This window comes from Kogia breviceps, chromosome 8 (genome assembly GCF_026419965.1).
Source record: "Kogia breviceps isolate mKogBre1 chromosome 8, mKogBre1 haplotype 1, whole genome shotgun sequence".
Taxonomy (NCBI): Eukaryota; Metazoa; Chordata; class Mammalia; order Artiodactyla; family Physeteridae; genus Kogia; species Kogia breviceps.
In genome coordinates, this window is record NC_081317.1 from 88,233,274 (window position 1) to 88,260,907 (window position 27,634).

At 38.6% G+C, this 27,634-nt stretch overlaps 1 protein-coding gene across 6 annotated transcripts in view; it reads left to right on the forward strand.

The window, feature by feature from the left end:
• UNC13B (unc-13 homolog B) overlaps nt 1–27,634 on the forward strand; it is a 237,901-nt gene that overhangs the window by 89,026 nt on the left and 121,241 nt on the right. For 5 of the 6 annotated variants that reach the window (XM_059071640.2, XM_059071641.2, XM_067039625.1 and 2 more), the window contains one exon: nt 78–135. In XM_059071640.2, coding sequence (XP_058927623.1) covers nt 78–135 — 58 coding nt within the window. Of the gene's footprint in view, nt 1–77; nt 136–27,634 lie in introns of those variants that run through there. The other variant, XM_067039627.1, reaches the window with a different exon arrangement.

Genomic DNA, 27,634 nt, shown 5'->3' on the forward strand with positions numbered 1-27,634 from the left:
GTTTTGTTTTTCTCCTTCTTCTTTACTTGGGCCTCTTACTATGTTTGGTTTTTTTTTTTTCTCCTTTCTGCCTCTAGTATTCTAGTCAAGAAGAAAGCCAGAGGAAACCACTGCCTACTGCTGCCGCCCAGTGTTGTAAGTGAGAAACTTGTCTTTGAATCTCTTCTTAATCACAACTTTCTGCCAGTTCTCCAAATGTGGCTTATTTTGAGTTAGGGAGGTTGGAGATGTGGTATGTATAAACAGGAGATATTCCAGAAATATACCTTATTCAGGCCCATACTGCCAATGGCTATCTGTCCTTTAGCTTTAAGAAGAGATCTTTTGATTTTGTGTGGCTGTAGGTAGGGCAATGGTACTCTTTTTTCTCCATTTGCCTGCTTTTACCCCTGGAGGAATGATTTCTCCCATTCTGTCCCCATTTATCTGTTATTATCCTTTAAGGCTCAGTTTAAATGTTACCCCCTCTGGGAAATCTTCATGCTGTTTCCTCCTTCTCCACAGTCTAGCTTAGATCTTTCCTCTGCTTCCATAGTACCCTGTACATACATCCATCATATAACCTATCATATATTATAATCTATGTATATTTCTTTGACAAGAAAGCAAAATTTTTAAAGGAATAGAATCTTCCATTTGTATTCCTCGTATCTGGCTCAATACCTGATACATAGTATAGTAAGCCTCAGTAAAGTTTGATAAACGATTAACTGAGTGAGAGAACTTGTCATTTCTTCTGAGATTAACTTATCCAGACCACACAAATTCCTTCTTGAAATGAGCCATGCATTGTTGGTATATTGGTATCTTCTCAGCTTCTCTCAGAACAGCTTGAAGAGATACCGAAGGACTGACTTGAAATCAGTTCTCTTTCACTTTTTCAACCTGTGGGGGTGGGTGTGCATATGTTGTGTTTCTTTTGTTTTGCTATAATGTTTCTGAATCAGTGCCAAACTCTTAGCAACTGCAGGTTGATAGTGGTGGTGATAGTGCTAGTAGTTATTGTAGTAATACTAGTAATAATAAGAACCACAGCAGCTAATGTATTTTGAGGTTTTATGGTATGCCAGATGCTTCTGTAAGAGCTAAAATATACTAACTTATTTAATCTTCACAACAACCCTAAGACATAGATTTTACTGTTTTCCTCATTTTTAAGATGAGGAAACTGAGATTGAGTTATTTGCCACAGATCACATAGGTAGTAAGTGGTGAAGTAAATATTCAGATATAGACAATCTGACTGTATAGCCTATGCATTGAACCACTATGTTATACTACTTCCTTCATATTGTTTCTGAAAAGGAAAACCTCCATTCATGGTTTATAAATCCATTGGTTGCCTTCCATTCTATTGGCTACTTACTTTCCTGATAAAAATAAGACCACTGGCAGAGGTCAACACTTTTTCTTTATTTAAAGAAAACCTATTTTTCATATGACTTATTACTTTTGTTTTTGCCATTTAGGAACTAGGATTTATCAAATATTTAGGGTCATAGGAGACCACAAGAATCTGAATTGAAGACCAAGTTGTGAATTAAAGTCTATAGGTCATTTCCAAAACTCATTGTAATGAGCTAATTTTGAGTTTTTAATCTTTTAAATCTTTTTCCAGGACTACTAATGAGAAGTGAAATAGAACAATTGAGATTTCTCTTGCCATTCCTTCCTGGGTCCATTTGATGAAATGCAGTTCAAGTGATTAAAGAGCAAATGTCTAGAGGACAGGAGGAAATAAGAGGCTATAATAATCAGCAACTTTATTAATTGTTTTACATTTTTTATGTTTACCAACTAATTTGTTTTTTTATGCATAGACTGTTCCTGTCTTTTGACTACTCCCTAATATATATATGTATTTTTTTACCATTTTAAAAATAGATCTTTATTGGACTATAATTGCTTCACAATACTGTGTTAGCTTCTGTGGCACAACAAAGTGAATCAGCCATATGCACACACAAGTCCCCATATCCCCTCCCTTTTGAGCCTCCCTCCCACCCTCCCTATCCCACCCCTCTAGGTGGTCACAAAGCACCGAGCTGATCTCCCTGTGCAATGCAGCTGCTTTCCACTAGTTATCTATTTTACATTTGGTAGTGTATATATGTCAATGCTACTCTCTCACTTCATCCCAGCTTCTCCTTCCCCACCGTGTCCTCAAGTCCGTTCTCTATGGCTGCATCTTTATTCCTGTCCTGCCCCTAGGTTCATCAGAACCATTTTTCAAAAATGATCTTGCTGTGGTTTATGTCAAAGAGTGTTTTTCCTATGTTTTCCTCTAAAAGTTTTATACTGTCCGGTCTTACATTTAAGTCTTTAATCCATTTTGAGTCTATTTTTGTGTATGGTGTTAGGTAGTGTTCTAATTTCATTCTTTTACATGTAGCTGTCCAGTTTTCCCAGCACCAGTTTTTGAAGAGGCTGTCTTTCCTCCATTGTATATTCTTACCTCCTTTGTTGTAAATTAGGTGCCCATTATGTGTGTGGGTTTATCTCTGGGCTTTCTATCCTGTTCCATTGATCTGTATTTCTGTTTTTGTGCCAGTACCATACTGTCTTGATTACTGTAGCTTTGTGGTATAGTTTGAAGTCAGGAAGCCTGATTCCTCCAACTCCGTTTTTCTTTCTCAACATTGCTTTGACTATTCGGGGTCTTTTATGTTTCCATACGAACTGTAAGATTTTTTGTTCTAATTCTGTGAAGAATGCCGTTGGTAGTTTGATAGGGATTGCATTGAATCTGTAGATTGCTTTGGGTAGTAGAGTCATTTTCACAATATTGATTCTTCCAATCAAAGACATGGTATATTTCTCCATCTGTTTATATCATCTTTGATCTCTTTCATGAGTGTTTTATAATTTTCTGAGTACAAGTCTTTTGCCTCCTTAGGCAGGTTTAATCCTAGGTATTTTATTCTTTTTGTTGCAGTGGTAAATGGGAGTGTTTCCTTAATTTCTCTTTCTGATTTTTCGTTGTTGGTGTATAGGAATGCCAGAGATTTCTGTGCATTAATTTTGTATCCTGCAACCTTACCAAATCCACTGATTAGTTCTAGTAGTTTTCTGGTGGCATCTTTAGGATTTTCTATGTATAGTATCATGTCATCGGCAAATAGTGACAGTTTTACTTCTTCTTTTCCAGTTTGTATTCCTTTTATTTCTTTTTCTTCTCTGATTGCTGTGACTAGGACTTCCAAAACTAAGTTGAATACGAGTGGTGAGAGTGGACATCCTTGTCTTGTTCCTGATCCTAGTGGAAATGCTTTCAGCTTTTCACCATTGAATATGATGCCTGCTGTGGGTTTGTCATATTTGGCCTTTATTATGTTGAGGTAGGTTCCCTCTATGCCCATTTTCTGGAGAGTTTTTATCATAAATAGTTATTGAATTTTGTCAAAAGCTTTTTCTGCAACTATTGAGATGATCATATGGTTTTTATTCCTTAATTTGTTAATGTGGTTTAGCACATTGATTGATTTGCATATATTGAAGAATCCTTGCATCTCTGGGATAAATCCCACTTGATCATGGTGTATGATCCTTTTAATGTGCTGTTGGAGTCTTTTTGCTAGTATTTTGTTCAGGATTTTTGCATCTATGTTCATCAGTGATATTGGTCTATAATTTTCTTTTTTTGTGATACCTTTTTTCTGGTTTTGGTATCAGGGTGATGGTGGCTTCATAGAAAGAAGTTGGGAGTGTTTCTCCCTCTGCAATTTTTTGGAAGAGTTTGAGAAGTATCAGTGTTCGCTATTCTCTAAATGTTTGATAGAATTCACCTGTGAAGCCATCTGGTCCTGGACTTTTGTTTGTTGGAAGATTTTTAATTATAGTTTCAATTTCATTACTTGTGATAGGTCTGTTTATATTTTCTAATTCTTCCTGGTTCAGTCTTGGAAAATTGTACCTTTCCAAGAATTTGTCCATTTCTTCATGGTTGTCCATTTTATTGGCATACAGTTGTTTGTAATAGTCTTTTATAATCCTTTGTATTTCTACAGTGTCAGTTGTGATTTCTCCTCTTTCATTTCTAATTTTATTGATTTGAGTCCTCTCCCTCTTTTTCTTGATGAGTCTGGCTAATGGTTTATCAATTTTGTTTATCTTCTCAAAGAACCAGCTTTTAGTTTTATTGATCTTTGCTATTGTTGTCTTCATTTCTATTTCATTTATTTCTGCTCTGATCTTTATGATTTATTTCCTTCTACTGACTTTGGGTTTTCTTTGTTCTTCTTTCTCTAGTTGTTCTAAGTGTAGGTTTAGATTGTTTATTTGAGATTTTTCTTGTTTCTTGAGATGAGATTGAATTGCTATAAACTTCGCTCTTAGAACTGCTTTTTCTTGGTCTCATAGGTTTTGAGTCATTGTGTTTTCATTGTCATTTGTTTCTATGTATTTTTAAAATTTCTTCAGTGATCTCTTGGTTATTTAGTAGTGCACTGTTTAGCCTCCATGTATTTGTGTTTTTTGCAATTTTTTTCCTGTAATTGATTTCCAGTCTCATAGCGTTGTGGTCAGAAAAGATGCTTGATATGATTTCAGTTTTCTTAAATTTTCCAAGGCTTGATTTGTGACCCAAGATGTGATCTATCCTGGAGAATGTTCCATGTACATTTGAGAAGAAAGTGTATTCTGACACTTTTGGGTGGAATGTTCTATAGATATCAGTTAGATCTGTCTGGTCTGTTGTGTCATTTAAAGCCTGTTCTTCCTTATTTATTTTCTGTTTGGATGATCTGTCCATTGGTGTAAGTGGGGTGTTAAAGTCCCCTAGTGTTATTGTGTTACTGTTGATTTCTTCTTTCGTGGTTGTTAGCATTTGCCTTATATATTGAGGTGCTCCTATGTTGGGTGTGTAAACATTTATAATTGTTATATCTTCTTCTTGGATTGGTCCTTTAATCATTATGTAGTGTCCCTCCTTATGTCTTTATTTTAAAGTCTATTTTATCTGATACGAGAATTGCTATTCCAGCATTTTTTGATTTCCATTTGCATAGAGTGTCTTTTTCCATCCTGTCACTTTCAGTCTGTATGTTTCCCTAGGTCTGAAGTGGGTCTCTTGTAGACAGCATATATATGGGTCTTGTTTTTGTATCCATTCAGCCAGTCTGTGTCTTTTGGTTGGGGCATTTAATCCATTTACATTCAAGGTTATTATTGATATGTATGTTCCTATTATCATTTTCTTAATTGTTTTGGGTTTGTTTTTGTAGGTCTTTTTCTTCTCTTGTGTTTCCCACGTAGGGAAGTTTCTTTAGCATTTGTTGTAAAGCTGGTTTGGTGGTGCTGAATTCTCTTAGCTTTTGTTTGTGTGAAAAGCTTTTGACTTCTCCATCTGAATGAGATCCTTGCTGGGTAGAGTAATCTTGGTTGTAGGTTTTTCTCTTTCATCACTTTAAATATATCTTGTCACTCCCTTCTGGCCTGCAGAATTTCCACTGAAAAATCAGCTGATAACCTTGTGGGGATTCCTTTGTATGTTATTTTTTGTTTTTCCCTTGCTGCTTTTAATATTTTTTCTTTGAATTTAATTTTTGTTAGTTTGATTAATATGTGTCTTAGTGTATTTTTCCTAGGGTTTATCCTATATGGGACTCTCTGTGCTTCCTGGACTTGGGTGACTATTTCCTTTCGCATGTTAGGGAAGTTTTCCACTATAATCTCTTCAAATATTTTCTCAGACAGTTTCTTTTTCTCTTCTTCTTCTGGGACCCCATATAATTCGAATGTTGGTGCATTTAGTGTTGTCCCAGAGGTCTCTGAGATTGTCTTCAATTCTTTTCATTCTTTTTTCTTTATTCTGCTCCTTGGCAGTAATTTCCACCATTTTGTCTTCCAGCTCACTTATTTGTTCTTCTGCCTCCGTTATTCTGTTATTGATTCCTTCTAGGGTATTTTTCATTTCAGCTATTGTGTTGTTCATCTCTGTTTGTTCTTTAGTTCTTCTAGATCTTTGTTAAACATTTCTTGTATTTTCTCAGTCCGTGCTTCCATTGTTTTTCCAAGATTCTGGATCATCTTTACTATCATAACTCTGAATTCTTTTTCAGGTAGATTGCCTATTTCCTCTTCATTTATTTGGTCTTGTACGTTTTTACCTTGCTTCTTCATCCGTGACATTTTTTTGCTGTCTCTTTTTTTTTTTTTATGAGCTGGATTGTATTTCTGTTTTACTGGTTGTTTGACCTGAGGCTTCCAACACTGGAGTTTGTAGGCTGTTGGGTAGAGCTGGGTCTTGGTGCTGAGATGAGGAACTCTGTGAGACCTCACTCTGATGAATATTCCCTGGTGTCTGAGGTTCTCTATTAGTCCAGTGGTTTGGACTTGGAGCTCCCACCGCAGGAACTTCTCCCTGACCCTGAGCTGGCCAAAAAAAAAAAAAGAGAGAGAACAATAACAAAGTAAAAAAAATAAAATTAGACTAGGAAACTAACAGATATGTTAGAAAGAATGTAAAAATAAAAATATAGATGAATCAACAACTGGAAGGTACATCAGTACCACAAGTAAAAAAGAGGAGGGAAAAGAGAAAGAAAAAAAAAAGGGTTGTGGGGGAAGGCCTTGGCTGTGGAGGGCAGGGCCTAAGCAAGGGCGAGGTTTGGGTGGTGGGTGGGACCAATGCTCAGGACTCACAGGGTTGGAAAAGACCCTGGGGGCTGTGTGGGGTGGGGCTTAGGCTCAAGGAACAGTAGGGGCCCAGGTGTGCCCTCCACCCCTGCTCTCAGAGGGCAGGGGACCTCACCTGGGAGCCCAGCAGGCCTCCTGGGCTTGAGTGAGAGGAGCAAACACCCTCCTCTCTCTCCACTCTAGTCTGGGGTCTGGGAGGGCCCCCTCCCGCTTGCCTCTCCTGATCTCCCCGGCCTCCCTCCTATGCCCAGAAAGACCCACACAGCCTGGAGGTGGCTTGGAGGGCAGGGGATCGCCCTGGGAGCTCAGTAGGCTCCCTGGGCCTGAGTGGGCGGGGCAGTCGCCCTCCTCTCCTCTTCCGCTCCTCCGGGATGGCCCCTTCCGCCTACCTCTCCTATTCTCCCCTTGGCCGCCTTCCTGTGCCTCCAGGACCCACACGGCCTGGACGAGGCTTGTGGTGAAGCAGCTTGGGAACTCAGCAGGCTCTGTGGCCTGAATGGGCCAGACTCCCTCCCACCTACCTCTCCTGATCTCCCTGGCCTCAGGGGCACCGATCTTGTCTGGCCTCCACTTATCCTCTCCCCTTGGTCCCCCTACGTCCTACCAGCTCACTCTGGAGTTCCTCCCGTCTCCTTGGGGGTCAGAGTCCCACACCAGCTGCTGGCAGGTGCTGTAGTTGTGGGGAGACACTCTCTAATGTTTTTTTTTGAAAAATTTTAAACTGTAAGTTTAAAAAGGAAAGTGGCATTTACCCTTTACTAGATTCAATAATTAACATCTTGCCACATTTGCTTCTCTTCCTCCCTACCACTCTTTCCCATTTCTGTCCCCCTATATACATATGTAAAAAATACACATGTGTATTTTCTGAATCATTTGAATATAAGCTTCAGACTTTATGTCACATCAGCATGTGTCTCCTAAGAGATAGAACAGTCTATATAACTAAAATACCATTATCAGAATCAAGAAATTTAACATTGCTACAATAATATCTAATATGCAGTTCATATTCAGAATTCCCCAATTGTCCTGCAAGTATTTTTATAGCCATCCTCCCCCACCAGCATATGATCTAATCAAGAATCACACATTATTATTTGGTTGTCCTGAATCCTTAATTCCTTTAATTAAAAAAAAACTTGCTTTTTAGTCATTTATGACACTTTTTTTTTACAATCAGAAAAATATTTTATTCTAATTATAATGTCTACTGCAGATGGCAGTGTACACTAGTATGGGTTTCTGGGAAGCCATTTGGCAATACATACCAAGAGCCTTTAAAAATTCATGACCTTTGATTCAACAGTTGAATTTTTGGAAATTTGTCCTAAATAATCAAGAAACAGACAAGGATTTGTATAGAAAGATGTTCGTTATTTAAAATATTTAAATTATTTAAATATTTTAAAAAATAATTTTAAAAAATTATTTAAATAGCAAAATTTGAATATGACTTAATAGTTAAACAACAGTAAATCATAATAGTCATAAGATTTGAATATGCTTTGAATAATGTATTGGGGAAATTTTCATGAAACTAAGTTAAAAAGTATACATAACTCTTACCCTCTGTATATGTGTATGTGTATATGTATATACATATGTACCTATGTAACTTAAGAGTTTTTGCATACCCCTAAAATTCATATGTTGAAGCTCTAGCCTCCAGTATTTGGAGATAGGGCCTGTGAGGAGATGGTAAAGGTTAAATGAGATCATAAGAATGAGGCTTTAATCTGATAGGACTGATACCCTTTTAAGAAAAGGAGAAACAACAGAACTTTCCATGTGAGGACATAGCAAGAAGGTGGCCACCTGGAAGCCAGAAAGAGAACTTTCATCAGGAAGCAAATCAGCCGGCACCGTGATCTTGGACTTCCTAGCCTTTAAACTTGTGGGATACAAATTTCTGTTTAAACCACCTAGTCTGTGGTATTTTGTTATGGCAGCTGAGCAGACTAGTACAGATTTTGGTGCTGAGAGGTGGGGTGCTGCTGTAACAAATACCTAAAAATGTGACAGTGGCTTTGGAAGTTTGGGTAATGGGCAAAAAGGCTGGAAGGATTCTAAGGTGCATGCTAGAAAGAGCCAAGGTTGCTATGAAGGGACTCTTGGCAGAAATATGGATGTTAAAGACTGTTCTGGGGAAGTGTCAGATGGAAATGAGGAATGGTTTATTGGAAACTGTAGGAAAGGTGATCCTTGTTATAAAGTGGCAGTGAACTTGGCTGAATTGTTCGAGTGTTTTGTGAAAGGTAGAGTTTATAAGTGATCAAATTGGGTGTTTAGCAGAGGAGATTTCTAAGCTAAGCAATGAAGGTATGGCTTGGGTCTTCCTTACTGCTTGTAATAAAATGCAAGAGGAGAGGGTTGAATTGAAGATGGAATTGTTAAGTAAAAAGGAACCAGAACTTGGAGATTTGGAAATTCTTAGCCTATCTTTAGCCTATGTATTGTGAAAAATGAGAAATCTTGTTCTGAAGAAAACACTAAAGAGATCATGGGTGTGACTCATGGACTAAACCAGCCATCAGCAGAAGCCAGGAATAGAGATGGAATTATACCAGCAGAGACATTGCCAGTTTCAACTAAAGGGGACAGAGAAAGAGGGATGGAATGAAGGAAGGCTGTTGGATTTCTTGGATTCTACAAGACTAGATCATAGAATTATTTGACTGTAAACGTGTGCTATTCTTGAGGAAAGGCAAGAGTGACCCGGAAGGTGATTTGGAGAATATCAGGTCTGCCAGTCTTAGCACAGGCCCAAGGGACAGAGATGTTTCCTTTTGTTTCAGAGGGTGGCCACCACAGAGAGCTATGGGGCCAGGACCACTCTGTAGAGCTGAGTGAGTGACTATGCTACCCCAGTGGAAGGTGTGTCATTGAACTGAAGAGAATTATTCTCTAGCCTTAAGATCTAATGGAATTTGCCTTGCTAAGTTTTGGACTTGTTTGGGATCTGTCACTTCTTTCCTATTTCTCCCTTGTGGAGTGGGATTATCTTTCTGTCCCACCATTGTATTTTGGAAGCACATGTTTGGTTTCACAGGTTCACAGCTGGAGAGGAATTTTGCCTCAGGATGAATCATAACTGGATTCTTACTCATATATAATTTAGTTGGTATTTAAATGAATTTTTGGACTTTAGAGTTGATGCTGGAATGAGTTAAGACTTCTGGGGCTGATGGAATAGAATGAATGTATTTTTCATGTTATAAGGACATGAATTTTGGGGGGCCAGAGGCAGAATGCTAGGGCTGAATTGTGTCCCCCTAAAATTCATATGTTGAAACCCTAACTCACAGTGTGATTGTATTTGGAGATAGAGCCCGTGAAGAGGAGTTGTAGGTTAAATGAAGTCGTAAGGGTTGAGCCCTAATCTGATAAGGCTGGTGCCCTCTTAAAAAGAAGAGACCACAGTGCTCTCTCTGCCATGTGAGGATACAGCAAGGAGGTAGCCATTTGCAAGCTAGGAAGAGAGTTCTCACTGAACTCTGCTAGAACCTTGATCTTTGGCTTTTTGGCCTCCAGAGACTGAGAACATTAATTTCTGTTGTTTAAGCCACCTAGTCTATGGTATTTTGTTATGGCAGTCCGAGCAGACTAATATACTTATTGTAAATATATCTGTACAACTAGGGGGAGAATACCTAGAAAGAGAAGCACTAAAATACTAACCAAATTTGTCTCTGATATGTGGGGTTATGACTTTTTTTGCATTTCTTACATTTTCTAAATATTTAACAATGTACTACTTTTAATAGTTAAAGGTTATTAACAAGAGTAATGGAGTAGTTGAATCCTTGTTCTAGATGTGGGTTTGCTGCTGTCTCTCTGAGAGACTTTGGAAGTCTTTCCATTGTCTATTTCAATTTCTTGATGTGTAAAATGGAAGAGTTGGTCTAAATGATCTCTAGGACTCTTAGCTGTACTATCATGGGACCCTATAACTTCCTAGTCCTAAGATTTCTTCATGTGGGTGGTCCCTCTACTATCTTCTCTGCTAGGGTCAGTTCTCTGCATTCAGTTGTGACATGTCTTCAGAATGTTTTCAGAAATCACTGGGCTACTGCTCTAAAGAAACCCTTACTCTTATCTTTGATATGAAAGTTTCTTTGGCCCCAATTACATCTTAAAAATGATAAAATTCTTTAAAAGTATTGGGGTGAACTATATGCTTCTTCCCAATGTTTTCTTTGGGGCCAAATCTTTCCGATGGTGAATTTAACATTCAGTAAAAACACTTCGCATTCACTTTTTTTTTTTTTTTTTTTTTTCATTACGTGGGCCTCTCACTGTTGTGACCTCTCCCTTTGCGGAGCACGGGCTCCGGACGTACAGGCTCAGCGGCCATGGCTCACGGGCCCAGCCGCTCCGCGGCATGTGGGATCTTCCCAGACCGGGACACAAACCCATATCCCCTGCATTGGCAGGCGGACTCTCAACCACTGTGCCACCAGGGAAACCTGCATTCACTTTTATCTTAGGATATTTTAGTCTCCTTTGGTAACTGTAATATATATAGATATGTCATAGGGTGATATTACATTATGTCCACATGTTTTTTTTATCCCCTGTGTTATTGCTAGTTCTTGTTCCCATTACTTCAGGGAAAGATATGGAAGGCAAGAGCTGAAGAAATGGTCTTCGGGGCTTTAGTAACTGAAAGCCTAGAACCTGAGGGGAATGTTCAAAATGTTTTGAATAACTGCTATGGGAGGAGGCAGAGATTCACCATAATCTCCCTATTCCTGAGTAAGAGAAGCCTTCCTTGACTTGAGTGAGAGGAGAGAAAGTTGACCAGAGTAGACACATTGGGACCTTATATCTACTTTCTGGGTGGTACTAGTGAACAGTAGGACTCCAAAGAGGGAATGGCTGGATGCTATACTCTAGGCCAATGGGTCCCTATTGAGATTCCCATGCTCTAACAAGTCACACATGCTGCAGAATGAGTCCTGGGCTCTCTAGAAGTAGCAAGTGAGACTCTGGTTCTAATGAAGCCACTTGGGCAGGATTAAGAGAGGTCTCGAGTGTTTTCTGTGTACTAAAGACCAAGGACTAGAGGCCATCTGGGATATTTCAGTGAATGCCATTACACAAAGACATACCTATGCCATGAGCAATCACTTCACTGCAATGTCTTATTCTCACACTAAGTCAGTGTTTGGAGCAGTCTTCATGGATAGGTAAGACATACATTGAGATTCTGAAGATGTTTCTGTTTTCTAAGAACAGTAACATCAGTCCTCCTAGGAGAGGTCTTGAGCCTCTCTTTTTGGTTGTTGCTGCCTGTCTGGTTGATACTGCTTGATTCTTCCTGTCCTCTCTTGGGTATGTGAATGCTTGTTCTCTCATTGAGGTACATTTGTGACTCTCCAGAAGTTACCTCAGAGTACTCTTCAGGGTCCAGTTCCTGGATGTGAGAGATTGCTCTGGTTCAGCCTCTTTCATCCACTATTGACTTCTTCCACCAATAGATGTACTTAGCTTGCTGCTGCTGGTATCCTATCACATAGAAGCTTTTTTTTTTTTTTTCAGAGGACGGGCTGTAGGCGCACGGGCTTCAGTAGTTGCAGCATGCTGGCTCAGTAGTTGTGGCTCATGGGCTCTAGAGCGCAGGCTCAGTAATTGTGGCGCAGGGGCTTAGTTGCTCCGTGGCACGTGGGATCTTCCTGGACCAGGGCTTGAACCCGTGTCCCCTGCATTGGCAGGCGGATTCTTAACGACTGCACCACCAGGAAAGCCCATAGAGGATTTTTGAATGGGGGGAATATCAAGACAGCTTAGGCCCAACCACATTCCACAAAATTTATTTGACTCCTGAGGAACTCACTTATTCTTGCTCTGAGAAACAAAGGCAATTTCATTCTAGTCTCTATCTCCCAGCTCTGCTTCATCTATCCAGTCCTCTTTTTGTCTACTTAGGTAGGTACAGGGTTCAGATTAGCAATTCTTCCACCCAAGTAGACCTCCAACCTGTCTGGCTCCCATTCTTGCAAGCAACCCCAGTCTTTGTGAATCTTGGAACTTCTCCTCACTTGGAATCAGAGAGGAGAAACAGGAGAAGGGACTGTGTAACCTCTCTTCACCAACAATTGCTCTCCCGAAAGGTTGTTTATTCCCACATCAACATAAACATTCTGCTGGACAGCTGACAAGGATCCAGTTAGATTGCCTTTCAAAATTTCCTAAAATTTGGATTTGTCTGATTGTTTCTTCATAATTAGTTCTGGTTACTGCAGAGCTGATGTCAGTTTGACCCTTTATTTGTGATGCTTATGTTAATTATTAGTTCAGATGATGTTATCCAGATCTCTCCACTGTTAAGGTATTTTTTCCGCTTTGTAATTAATAAGTAAACTGTTGGGGCTAGGTGGTTAATACTTTGAGACTGTGTGTGTATAACCTATTTTCTCATAGCCTTTCATCCATTAATTTTAGAGTCTATTATGATTATGGCCTAAATTTATTATTATTCAATACATTGCTGGTCACAAAATGATGGTTTTCTATCATGCCTTTAGATCGAGTAGCAGTCAGTCTTTTTTTTTTTCCTGGGTTCAAAAACGCTCAACCATTTTTTAATTAATTTGTATTGGAGTATAGTTGCTTTACAGCTGTCAATCTTCTGTAAAGAGCTTTCCCTCCTCTCCTATCCTCTCTTTTTATGACTATCACTATGGACTCATGAATTCTTTTTTTAACTCAATGTTTTATAATCCAGTTCTGTCATTCTCTTTGATGCTCAAATTGTCCCAAATTTGGCCTATGGGAGTCCCTTTAAAATAGGTTCTGTGTTCTTTTGATGTGACCCCGTCATTTTTTTGACCATTTCCTTCCTTTCCTGGTATAAGATGTTCCAGGCTCATCTTGTCCTTTCTCTGCCTCAGTTCTAGAATAAGGCATTTCTCCAATGAACCCTGGCTCCTTTTAGTGGTGGACGGTATTTAGAAATCAAGGTATTCAAACTTCAATCTTCAGTAAGGATATTTATACCTATGTCTTGTCAAGGAATGCAGCAGCACACTGTGTTGCCACACCAAATAGTCTTATGACTACTAAGTTCTACAGCTTTCCGCTATATTCAATTTTTATACATGTCTGCTTTGCCCACCCACTGTATTATCAGTGACAGTATCACTGGCTGCAATCGAGAAATGAATCAAAAGTGAATCAGCATCTGGCAAGGACTTGATGAGATGAGTACTCACATATTCTGCCAGAGTGTGTAAATTAGTACAACCTTTCTAACTCAGTAATTTAACTTCTAGGAACTATTCAGGGAAAATAACTTGAGATGCAAAGGGACATTTATGAATAGGTTTTAATTATAATGGAGAAAAATTGCAAAATTAATGGAGGAATGGGTTATTGTGGCATTTCCATATAATGGAATAATATGTTTTTAAGTAATTTTTTAAGATACAGAAAACAATTATGTGAATAAGTTTTTAAAAATGAGTAACCTAAACTGATTAAGTAGTAGGATCCCAATTATCTAAAAAATAAATTATATACTCATAAGCATAAGAACAAAACCTAGGAAATATTTTTAGTAGTGACTCTTGGTGGTAGGATTGTGGATAAATATTTTTTTTCTTTATACTTTTTTGTACTTTCTAAATTTTCTCCAAATGCATTTATTTTATGATAATTAAAAAACTAATAAATATTTATTAAAAAAATGATCCCAGGCCTGACAATATAGAGGCAGGTCATTATAGATTTACTTTTTTAGTTTGGACTTGAGATTTAATTGAATGATGGTTGGTTGTTGAGGTTGACACAGTTTTTAGTTCAACAGTACTAGTGATTCCTTCATTGAGAGTTCTAAGTAGTTCTTAAAGTTGTGTCTCTTCTGTTAATGATATCCCTAAGGTCTCTCCTAATAAATTACTATGGCTGAAATAAGTTTTGGGGCCTGTTTTTTCATTTGTAATATGACCTTTAAGCAAGCTTGAAATTTTGATTGAGATATAGCCCATCATTGATGTTTCAAAGAGATTTCTCCAATTGTCTATGAAAGGTTTGCTTCACTGCTTTTGTTACAATATTGCCTATTAATAGTGCTGTGTCAGATCATAAACCAAAATTTGCTGAGTATGAATCAGTATTTTAAATTAGTAAAATAGGGCATAACTCAACATATTGTTTAAAATTTTTCTTAAAGAATGCATCAGTTCAGAACAGTTGGATGTTAGTCACATGCATGAATAACAGTGACCAAACATTCAGAAGCATTGTCAGTAATACAGTTTGCCTACCTTGTTATGATATCTTATTTGACCACCACTAACTTCAAAAGGATTTCTTTTACCAACATGCCCAGAAGAGACATGTTTCTGTAAAATGTCTTGCCCTTTTTTCCTTTTCAACTCTTAGTGTCATATTTCCTGGTGATCCATCGTGCTGATATTATTGATCCTTAGGAAGCATGAGGTGTTAGTGCTTCCCACTATTCTCAATCCATCAAGCCTGACATGCTGTATCCCCAGTCTGCGCTACACTCAAATATTCCTCTTATGTCATATTATTCTTGGTCTGCATCTAAAACTGTCCACTGCCGTGCTATGACTTGTCTTATTTTTAATATTCTACCTGTTTGGGGAGGCAGAGAAATAGGCCATTCTATATGTATACCAAATGTTCCTCACCTGAAAGATTAGATTACTGCCTGCTCTACAGATGCTGGTGTAATTCCCCTGCTAGAATCAACCAAATACAAAACTCTGGGCAGGTACAGCCAATGCTGCTATTAGTTCCATTTCTCTACCTACCTCAAACAAGACTAGATTTACGCTTGTGGGGTATTCTAGTTGCCTCTAGATAAGGAACAGGACTTGTTTTCCTAGTCAGGTGATGGTGAACTCTAGCAGAACATGAAATTTTTTAAAAATTAATTTATTTGTTTTTATTTTTGGCTGTGTTGGGTCTTCATTGCTGCGCATGAGCTTTATCTAGTTGAGGCAAGCAGGGGCTACTCTTTGTTGTGATGTGCAGGCTTCTCATTGTCGTGGTTTCTCTTGTTGCAGAGCACAGGCTCTAGAACACAGGCTGTAGAGTGCAGGCTCAGTAGTTGTGGCGCATGGGCTTAGTTGCTCCACGGCATGTGGGATCTTCCCAGACCAGGGCTCGAACCCGTGTCCCCTGCATTGGCAGGCGGATTCTTAACCACTGCACCACCAGGGAAGCCCAGAACATGAAATTTTGTCCACCTCTTTCTGGTGGGTCCATGCTGGAAGGAGTGGACCCAATTGACAGATACTCACTGTGTCAAGGCATGATCATGTACAGCAAACTATGGGACTGTCACTCTAGCACTTTACCAACTTTACCAACTTGAGAGGACCTGACACTTCTGACCATCAGGCCTAACTATCTTGCACAGCTCCAGATAAAAAGGAAGCTTGGCTGGTACCAGATCCTGTGGTCTGTTCTTTAGCAATTTGTTTTCTGTATTACTTATTTTCCAGATGACAGTAGTCACCATGCTGACAGCCCCTGCCTATCAAGAGATCCATCTGTTAGAGAACTTAGTGACCTCACAGTCACAACTAGTATTAGCTTTCAAGAGCATGTAGTAGGTAAATCTTTCTTGAAGGGATAAAGAATCCCTTACCATAACTTTTGAAGGGACAGAACCCAGCCTATCCTCTATATCCTTTTGCAGTGTCATGTTGCTGTTCCATGGCAGGCCCCTTCAAGACATTAGCATAAATGGTATAGACCAGGGGTCCCCAACCCCCGGGCCACGGACAGGTTAGGAACTGGGCTGCACAGCAGGAGGTGAGCAGCGAGCGAGCAAGCCAAGCTTCATCTGTATTTACAGCCACTCCCCATCGCTTGCATTGCTGCCTGAGCTCCGCCTCCTGTTAGATCAGTGGCGGCATTAGATTCTCATAGGAGCTCAAACCCTGCTGTGAACTGCACATGTGAGGGATCTAGGTTGCCCGCTCCTTATGAGAATCTAATGCCTGATGATCTGAAGTGGAGCTGAGGCAGTGATGCTAGTGCTGGAGAGTGGCTGCAAATACAGATTATCATTAGCAGAGAGGTTTGACTGCACAGAGACCATAATAAATCAATTGCTTGCAGACTCATATCAAAACCCTATTAGTGAGTGGCAAGTGAAAACAAGCTCAGGACTCCCACTGATTCTGCATTATGGTGAGTTGTATAATTACTTCATTATATATTACAGTGTAATAATAATAGAAATAAAGTGCACAATAAATGTAATGTGCTTGAATCATCCCCAAACCATCATCCCCCCCACCGGTCTGTGGAAAAATTGTCTTCCACGAAACTGGTCCCTGGTGCCAAAAAGGTTGGGGACCACTGGTATAGATGATCTTATTTGCAAAGCAGAAATAGAGACACAGAACAAATGTATGGATAAACAAATATAGGGGTACCAAGGGGGGTGGGTAGGATGAATTGGGAGATTGGGATCGACATATATACACTACTGATACTATGTATAAAATAAATAACTAATGAGAACCTACCGTATAGCTGAGGGAACTCTACTCAATGCTCTGTGATGACCTAAATGGGAAGGAAACCCCAAAAAGAGGGGGGATATATGTATACCTATAGCTGATCACTTTGCTGTACAGTAGAAACTAAAACAACATTATAAAGCAACTATACTCCAATAAAAATAAATTTTTAAAAAGATATTAGCATGGTCTGCTAGAACTTCTTTTTTTAATTATTAAAATTTTAATTTTATTTATTGAATTATAATTAATGTATAATATTATATTAGTTTCAGGTGTATAACACAGTGATTCGGTATTTTTATACATTATGAAATGACCACAATAAGTCTAGTTACCATCTGTCACCATACAAAGTTGTTATAATATTATTGACTATATTCCCTATGCTGTGTATTATATCCCTGTGACTTACGTATCTTATAGCTGGAATTTTGTACCTCTTAATCCCCTTCACCTATTTCATCTATCTCCCTACCCTCTTCCCCTCTGGCAACAACCAGATTGTTGTCTGTATCTATGCGTCTGTTTTTGTTTTGCTTGTTCATTTGTTTTGTCTTTTAGATTCCACTTATAAGTGAAATCATATGGTATTTGTTCTTCTTTGTCTGACTTACTTCACTTAGCATCATGCCCTCCAGGTCCACCTGCATTAATGCAAATGGCTAGATTTCATTCTTTTTAATGGCTGAGTAATGTTCCATTGTGTGCATGTATGTGTATAAATACATACACACCATATATATGTGTATACACACACATACCCCCCACATCTTCTTTAACCATTTGTCAGTGGACACTTAGGTTGCTTCCATATTTTGGCAATTGTAAATAATGCTGCCAAAAACATGGTGAATTAGTGTTTTTGTTTTCTTTGGATAAATACCCAGAAGTGGAGTTGTTAGATATTTGGTAGTTCTATTTTTAGATTTTTGGGGAACATTGGTAGTTCTCTTTTTAGATTTTTTTAGGAACTGTTTTCCATGGTGACTGCACCAATTTACATTCCCACCAACAGTGCATGATGGTTCTCTTTTCTCCACATTCTCACCAACACTTGTTTCTTATCTTTTTGATAATAGCCATTATGACAGGTGTGAGATGGTATCTCAATGTGGTTTTGATTTGCATTTTCCTGATGATTAGTGATGTTGAGCATTTTTTTATGTGCCAGTTGGCCATCTGTCTGTCTTCTTTGGAAAAATGTCTGCCCATTTTTAAATCAAGTTGTTTTTCTGATATTGAGTTGTTAGGATTTCTATTAGCTTTCTAAACCATGCCCTGCACTGAAATTGGGGTATAGGTGCCCAAGATAGTCCTGGGAGACCAGAGAAATTATTAAACTCAATCCTGTACCTCAGTTTCCTCTGGGCCACTGCCACCCTGCATTTAAATACAAATTTATCCACTCCTCAAAACCATAATATAATACTTATGCTATTCATAAGTTCAAGGCTTTATAAATGGGCTGTTTAGTCCCTATACTAGCTGACCTTTAGCTCTATCCATTTCAGTGTTACCTCATAAAAGAAATGTTTTAACTCTATAACTTTCACAGTCGTTTTTGTCATAATGTGAATTTCAATATATATCATGGATTTTGAGGGTTCTGTTTATTGCCCTCTAGGTTAAAATTCTGCTTTCTCAAGTCAGCTGTGGTTCAAAGTTGCAGAATATATTGGTTTCCTTGTTAGTTATGAATTCTTGGTAGCCACTTTACATAGTATTGGGAAGAGCAGCATGGAGAGATTTTTTTCAGATCTCCCAACCAGTTATCTTTTTCTGCATCACTTATTTCTAGGAAGTGGGTGAACTGGGGTTAAAACTTCCGTTTGACTCTAAGGTCCATGTTCTTTCCACCGTACAACCCCTTGATGGCAAAAATCTCATGGGACCTATTGGGTTAGCCAAAAAGTTCATTTGGTTTTTTTCCATAAGATGGCTCTAGTAGTGCTTAGTTGTCTTTAATTTCTTTCAAAACAATTTTATTAGATCGTATCATGACGGTTGTCATATCAGCGTGCATTAAAAAAAAACCATCAAAATTGGTGATTTTTTGTGTAGCCTTTTTTTTTTTTTTTTTTTTTTTTTTTTTTTGCGGTGCGCGGGCCTCTCACTGTTGTGGCCTCTCCCGTTGCGGAGCACAGGCTCCAGACGCACAGGCTCAGAGGCCATGGCTCACGGGCCTAGCCGTTCCGCGGCATGTGGGATCTTCCCGGACCGGGGCACGAACCCGTGTCCCCTGCATCGGCAGGCGGACTCTCAACCACTGCGCCACCAGGGAAGCCCCTGTGTAGCTGTTTTAATATTGAAGATGGAAGAAAACATTTTCGGCATGTTATACTTTATTCAAGAAAGGTAAAAACACAACTGAAATGCAAAAAAAAAAAAAAAAAAAAAGATTTGTGCAGTGTATGGAGAAGGTTCTGTGACTGATCAAACCTGCGAAAAGTGGTTTGCGAAGTTTCATGCTTAAGATTTCTCTCTGGACAATGCTCCATAGTCAGGTAGACCAGTTGAAGTTGATAGCGATCAAATGGAGACATTGATTGACAACAATCAGTGTTATACCACGCGGGAGATAGTGGACACACTCAAAATATCCAAATGAAGCGTTGAAAATCATTTGCACAGGCTTGGTTATGTTAATTGCTTGGATATTTGGGTTCTACGTAAGTTAAGCGAAAAAAACCTTCCTGACCGTATTTCCGCATGCAAACTCTACTTAAATGTAATGAAAACTTTCCGTTTTTAAAACAAATTGTGATGGGTGATGAAAAGTGGATACTGTAGAATAATATGGAACAGAAGAGATTGTAGGGCAAGAGAAATGAACCACCACCAACCACACCAAAGGCTGGTCTTCATCCAAAGAAGGTGATGTTGTATATATGGTGGGATTGGAAGGGAGTCTTCTATTATGAGCTCCTTCCGGAAAACCAAACAATTAATTTCAGCAGGTACTGCTCCCAATTAGACCAACTGAAAGCAGCACTCGACAAAAAATGTCCAGAACTAGTCAACAGAAAACACATAATCTTCCATCAGGATGACGCAAGACCACATGGTTCTATGATGACCAGGCAAAAACTGTTACAGCTTGGCTGGGAATTTCTGATTCATCCACCGTATTCACCAGACATTGCACCTTTGGATTTCCATTTACTTCAGTCTTTACAAAATTCTCTTAATGGAAAAAATTTCAATTCCCTGGAAGATTGTAAAAGGCACCTAGAACAGTTCTTTGCTCAAAAAGATAAAAAGTTTTGGTAAGATGGAATTATAAGGTTGCCTGAAAAATGGGAGAAGGTAGTGGGATAAAAGGGTGAATATGTTGTATAATAAAGTTCTTGGTGAAAATGAAAAATTTATCTTTTATTTTTACTTATAAACCAAAGGAATTTTTGGCCAACCCAATATTTTGCTGTTCAGAAACACATTGGCTACTGCCTTTTTATTTTTTAATTAATTAATTATAACATATTTTTTGTCTGTGTTGGGTCGTCGTTGCTGCGCACGGGCTTTCTCTAGTTGTGGCATGCAGGGACTACTTTTCTTTGAGGTGCGCAGGCTTCTCATTGCGGTGGCTTCTCTTTTTATTTAATTTTTAAATTTTTTTAAACATCTTTATTGGAGTATAATTGCTTCACAATGGTGTGTTAGTTTCTGCTTTATAACAAAGTGAATCAGCTATACATACACATATATCCCCATATCCCTTCTCTCTTACGTCTTCCTCCCTATCCCACCCCTCTAGGTGGTCACAAGTCACCGAGCTGTTATCCCTGTGCTATGCAGCTGCTTCCCACTAGCTATCTGTTTTACATTTGGTAGTGTATATATGTACATGCCACGGTGGCTTCTCTTGTTGCAGAGCGCGGGCTCTAGGTGCACGGACTCAGTAGTTGTGGCACATGGGCTTAGTTGCTCCGTGGCATGTGGGATCTTCCTGGACCAGGGATCAAACCCTGTCCCCTGCATTGTCAAGCGGATTCTTAACCACTGGGCAACCAGGGAAGTCCCTGCCTTTTTATTTTAAAATTAATTCATTTATTGAATAGATAATATGTATACTGGTACCCAAAACTTTAATGTTAAAAGGAATACAGAAAAAGGTGTCCCTCCCATTCCCATACCCAGCCGTTTGGACCCTCTCCTCACAGTCGTCATTAGCAGTTTCTTATGAGTCATTTGAGAGGTTTTACCCTTGTCTAAACATACATATATACATCAGAGATATCTTTTGATTATTCTTTCCATCCTTTGAATTGGTCTTGCGTACCATTTACTACAATAAAATTTTCATGGCTTACTATATTTGAGGTTTGAATACTTCCTGATCAGTGACCCTTTTGTATTCTTACTATGTTTTAAGAATTTATTGAAACCATAGGGAAATAGATGGCTTATTTTCTGGGTTGCTTTCCAGGGCAAAAGTCTGTTTCCCTGAAATCCTGGCCTTGAATACAATAGGAATATTTCGTCTGTCCTCATTCACCCTCCTAGAATGACTTTCACACATTTGTTACTGGGTTAAGAACTTCCTGCAGTTTATTTTCACAGAATGTGTTAGTTTCCTCACTGAGCTTGAATTCTTGGTAGTCACTTTGCATGGTGTTGTGAAGAATTTTTTTCCAGCATACTAAATCAGTGCCTTTTCTTTTAAACTTAAGGAAAGAGAAACACAACATTTTCATTACAAAAATCTTAAAATGATTCATAAATGTATAATAGAGAAAATGAAAAATTTCTCTGTAATACCCCCTGTCCAATCTACTATGAGATAACTACTTTTCACAGTTTAGTGTGAACTCTTCCAACATTTTAATTTTTTTAAAATTAAAATTTTAATTATGCATTATTTGAATATGTGAAAGAATACATGTAATATATATGTTTTGGAGCATAATAATGGCACTACTGCCCATGAGCCCATCACCCATTATTTTCTAATAGAGTTTAGTAATGTACTCTAAACTTTCTTAGACTTTCCATTGCTCCCCGAGTGACAGGATTTTTTTCCTCCACAGGCCTGGTGAATTGCAGGAGGTAGGGACATGGTCTTCTGTTTCTTTTGGAATCTGCACAGCTATTAATTAGTCTTACTCTCTGATGTGTTAGATACCAGGGAATGAAGCCTGGTTGTTTGTGCCTGAGAGACTTCATCCTACCTGGATTTTAGGGAAAAACAATTTGGCCTTTCTGGCGAAAAAAAAGGAAAACAGTTATTATTGAAAAAGAGTGTAATTTGCAGTATTCGCTGGAAGATAGCATTCTTTTTTTGGAGGGTTGGAAATTTATTTTCTCCAGAGCCTGTAGATTCCTAGGATCCTTCTGTATTTAAGGCTGCTACACTCATATTCTGGTAACTGAGATGTGAGGTCGACAATAGCTAAAGCTTTGTCAGCTATGTTGTAAAGTAATTTATAAGCATGAGAGTGCTCATGTTTATCCTTAGTAGAAATGAAGACTTTTTAGCAGATGCCAGACAGAAAGAGAATTGTCGTATTTTCCTTAATTTCTCTTATGAAGCTTTGAGACTCCAGACAAGCTTTACAGAAAAGAAGTCCAAAGCTCCTAAGTACAAGTTTATCCATCACATCTTTTTGTTTCTTCCTTCCTAAAGGTTTCTCTGTTTTCTTGGAGTATTCTTGTTCTTACTGAGTAGATACATAGACCAGAGAGTATATTTGTGGGGTCCAAGGAAGAATTAATGGGAGGATGCAAAAAATCTGGAGACCTGGCTCATAAACTAGACACAGGTGAGAAGAGGACAAATACGCAAATGCAGCACCTTGAATGTTATTTAACTAATGACCTTCAGTGAGTGCATAGTAATAACCTGGAAAGAGAGAGTATATATAGTGCTGAGGTGGCACGGAATAAGCAAATAGTAAAGAATGGCATAAATTTGTTCAAAAAGGCTTTCCAAGGAGATGAGTTTAGAGATGACTTTTAAGGAGCTAATTGAGATGTACTGATTGAAAGGAAAGCTTGTTCGTAGTAGGATAAATGAAAAGTATGGGGAAAGGATTTTTAAAATGCCAAATTATATGCTGAGCATATTGGCTTGGAGGGAGTAGAGTGATGTCAAAGTTGTACTTGTACTTGTGAATCCAAAAATCTGCAGAAGGAACTAAGTCCCTCTGCTGTACACAGTTTTCTTCAAAGAGTGAAGATATTCACGGCTGGCCCAGTTTGGCAGATTCACTCTTTTGGGAGACTTTTCTTTTATTTCAGATACCTAGTGTCCTTGTCACATAGCATCCTCTCTCCTTTTAAATCTGCTGTAGGACTGAAAGTTTTGTGCCACTTAAAATTTTTGTGGCTATGACTAAAGACCTATTTCTGTGAACAGTGGAAGCAGAAGAGCAAGCTTTATGTCACTGATTACTTTCGCTTATTTACCAAGCACTACATGCCCTGAAGGAAAGTAGGATTGCATTGCCAGCTGGCCTCTTATCCTGCAGATTCTCCCACCTCATCACTTACCTCTTTACCCCTTCTCATTTCTCAGATCCCAGAAGACAAAGGTCTAGCTCATATTCATTCTTTGCCATTTTTCTTCCACTATTTACCACTTTTATCTGAGTCTCCTATTCTGGTTCTTGTTAAAGCATCCTAATCATTCTGGTGTTCCCTAGAGAACTGATTCTTGATTACCTCAAACCTAGGGCTAATTCCTCCTGCCCCACTTTATTATTTTTTTTCCCAAAGAACCACATGCATAAGGTTCATTTTTATATCAAAAGATACAGTGCATGCTATGAGGCACAGTTTTTTTTTCACTGCCCTATCCTTTAGCCATTCCGGATAGCAACCACTATTGCCATTTACTGTATATATATGTAAGTATATACATATACTTACCACCCTCACAAATGGTAGTATGCTTTGCACCGTGTTACATGCCTTGCTTTTTTTCACTTAACAATATATGATATATACTACATGTAGGGATCCAGTCTCTATTAACATGGACATTTTAGAAATCAAGATGAAATTCATTCACATAATATTAACCATTTTAAAGTGTATAATTCAGTGACATTTAGTACATTCTCAACGCCGTGGGGCTCTCACCTCTATGTAAATCCAAAACGTTTTCATCACCCCTAAAGGAGCCCTGTGGGCTTTAAGCAGTCACTCCTGGTTCCTGCTTAATGCCATGTCCTGGGCAATCACTAATCTACTTTCTGTCTCTATGGATTTACCTATTCTGGATATTTTATGTAAATGGAATCATAAGTACGTGACCTTTTGTGACTGGCTTCTTCAGTTAGCATGTTTTTAATATTCTTCCAAATTGTAGCACATATCAGTTCTTTATTCCTTTAATGACTGAGTATTCCATTGTATGGATATACCTCCTTTTGTTTGTCCATTCATAGTTGATGGACATTTGTTTTTTACCCCAACTTTTGGATATTGTGAATAGTGCTGCTGTGAACAATTATGTGCAAGTATTTGTTTGAATGCCTGTTTTCAATTCTGTTGGGTATATACTTAGGATTGGAATTGCTATTAACAGACATTTACGTTGCTTCCAATATATGCTGGTACAATACTTGCAGTTGATATCATTTCACATATATGATTTCATACATGTATACATATTGGATGAATAGCTAGTAGTGAGATTACTGGGTCAAAGCATTTTACATTTAACAATGCATTTAACATTTTGGAAGATACTACAAAATTGTCCTCTCTAGAAGCTGTACTATTTTCACCCCCACTAGCAAAGTACGAGAGTGCTTTCTCCTCCCTGGCCTTTAGTTATAGCCAGCCTTCCTACTAATCTTGTTGCAGAGAGCCACAAGCAACTGTTCCTGTGCCATGATTCACTCAGAATCTCCTTCCTGCTTGCCTGCTTATCCTGTCTTTTCTTCCTCTACCGTCTTGGGCCTTTTATTTCCTGGCTTCCTATTTTGGCTCTTGATAACTGGGCCCCCCTCTTTGTTTGGTGTCCTGTTCAAATTTCCGTCTCTGGTTTATCAACTTGTGTTTCTGCTTATATTTTAAAATTTTGGGCAATTCCTTTCAGTTTGTTTTCAGTAGTAATACCTTGGAAATAGGAAAGTGTTAAGGAGGCAAAGAAGCAAATGGTTAAGAATGGCATGTAGTTTGTTCAGGAAGGCTTTCCAGAGAGATGAGTTTAGAAATGACTTTTGAAGAAGCTAATCAGAATGTACCAATTGAACAGAAAGATATTCATAGTAGGATAAATGAAAAGTATGAAAGGAGAATTCAAAAGGTAATCCACTCCACTCTCTGACTCCTGGCCAAGGAACTTCTTCCTGGCTGGAACTACTCTTTCCTGGGTAGTGCAAGTAAAGTATTAATCCACATCTTGTGGTATGTCTTGTCCAGGACTCGGACTCTCAGACAGGAAAATATACTAGTTACGGCCTCCTTAGAGTGTAGGGAGTCTTATTTTAGTAGTAGGGCAGTGCAGTGGGTCTACGACTTCTGTCAGTAAGAGTGAGTGATGAGTTATACATTGTACATGTGGTATTGGTGGGAGCAGTTGATACTGATGCTAATTATAGATGCTGGCAAACTAACAAAGAAAAGAGAGACTATAACAATATGGTTTGTCTGTTAAAAATAATGTTAATTGTAGTCTTCTGACTCACTTATTTATTTATTCTAACCTGCCATTTTCCAGAAAGAATTTGATGTGGCTAATTGCAGTCATTACATCAACTCATCACCATTTCTGTTCAATTACTACGTTACTCAATTATGCATGTTAAAAAGGTCAGGTTAATGTATCAAATTTTTATTTGATTATAACATTTAAGTACCTAATCTGGGCATAGTATATGTTGTATATCTATATATCTTTATATAAATATATAGATAGATATATAGATATATAGGTAAGTGACTGTTATTCCCATAAAAGCATGGTCATCTTATGGCTTCTTATTATAGATTTTATTGCCAGTAGAGGCTCTAGTTTTCTAGACAGCCTTTCTCTTAGCATCAGGTGACACTGAGCTAGAGGGTAATTGGTTATTCATTTATTAAGTATGTGAGCTTGAAGAGGTTTGAAGCTCCAGGGAGGTGGGAAACATTAGTCTGTTCATTAAAATTGTCAGTTTGACACTCATTTGATATGTGTGACTGCCCAGTTTGAGAATGTTACGGTTTTCTAATACGCTGTTAATGTATTTGGAGATTTTTCTGCAGCTCGTTTGGCCAGTGTCTTTTCTCTGCTTACTACCTTTTTGATGTCCCGTGATAAGCAATACCCTCCACCTTGCTTATGTTGAACGTTTTACTGCATGAATTGTAGAATGTCTTGATGTCTCCTTTTTCCACTGCGTGTGCTTCCATTTGCTTCTGAACAGACTATGCTCTAGCTTTCATTCATTAAAATTTATCATAAAAATGATGAGTAACTTTTTTGTTTCTAAATTCAGTAGGACTTTCTCAGTTCTATTTTGACTGGTCTGTAGCACTGCTACTTGTTAACCATTCACTCCTTCCTTGAAACCTTGTTTTCCTGACTTCAGGGACCACAATGCCATGGTTTTCTTCCTCTCCAGCTTTTTCGAAAGCTCCTTTGTGGACTCTTCCTTTTTTTTTTTTTTTTTTTTTTGTGGTACACGGGCCTCTCACTGTTGTGGCCTCTCCCATTGCGGAGCACAGGCTCCGGACGCGCAGGCTCAGCGGCCATGGCTTAGGGGCCCAGCCGCTCCGCGGCATGTGGGATCTTCCCGGACCAGGGCACGAACCCGCGTCCCCTGTACTGGCAGGCGGATTCTCAACCACTGCGCCACCAGGGAAGCCCTGTCTGCTTTTTAAATGTGGCTGTTCTATAGCTTCCTCCTTCTCCTATATACAGTCTTTTTCTTATCCTATACTCTCTACCTCATTGTTTTTATTTAATTTTTATCTATTCAGTTACAAATATTTGTTGAGATTCTGCTTTGTACCAGGCACTGTTTAGGCACTAAGGATATATCAAGGAACAAAGAAGAAAAATTCCTGTCCTCATGGGGGCTTGTGTTCTGAAAACATCCAAGTCTTCTGCTCCACATCTCTTTACTCATATATCCAGCTGTCTAGCAGACATAGTCATTTGAGATGTCTCATAGATACCACAAAGCCGATAAATACATCTAACATTAAATTCATCATCACCTCTTTCAACCTTCCCCTCTTTTGTATTTCTTTTAATGAATGATGTCATATCCACCCAGTAGCTCAAGCTAAAAACCTGGGCAATATTATCTAGGCTTTATTTTCCTCACTTTCCACATTCAGTTACTTATCAAACCCTATTGACTTTACCTCCAGGGTATCTTATGAATGTATCTACTTTTCTCTGCTCCCTCTGCTACTTCCCTAGTTCAAGCCATCATTAGGTCAGTGCAATAGCCTCTTACTAGCCTCCCTGACACGTCTTCAGTCTACCTACTGTACCAACCAGTGACCACACTGTACCACCATTCTCTTTCTAAAATGACAAATCTGAT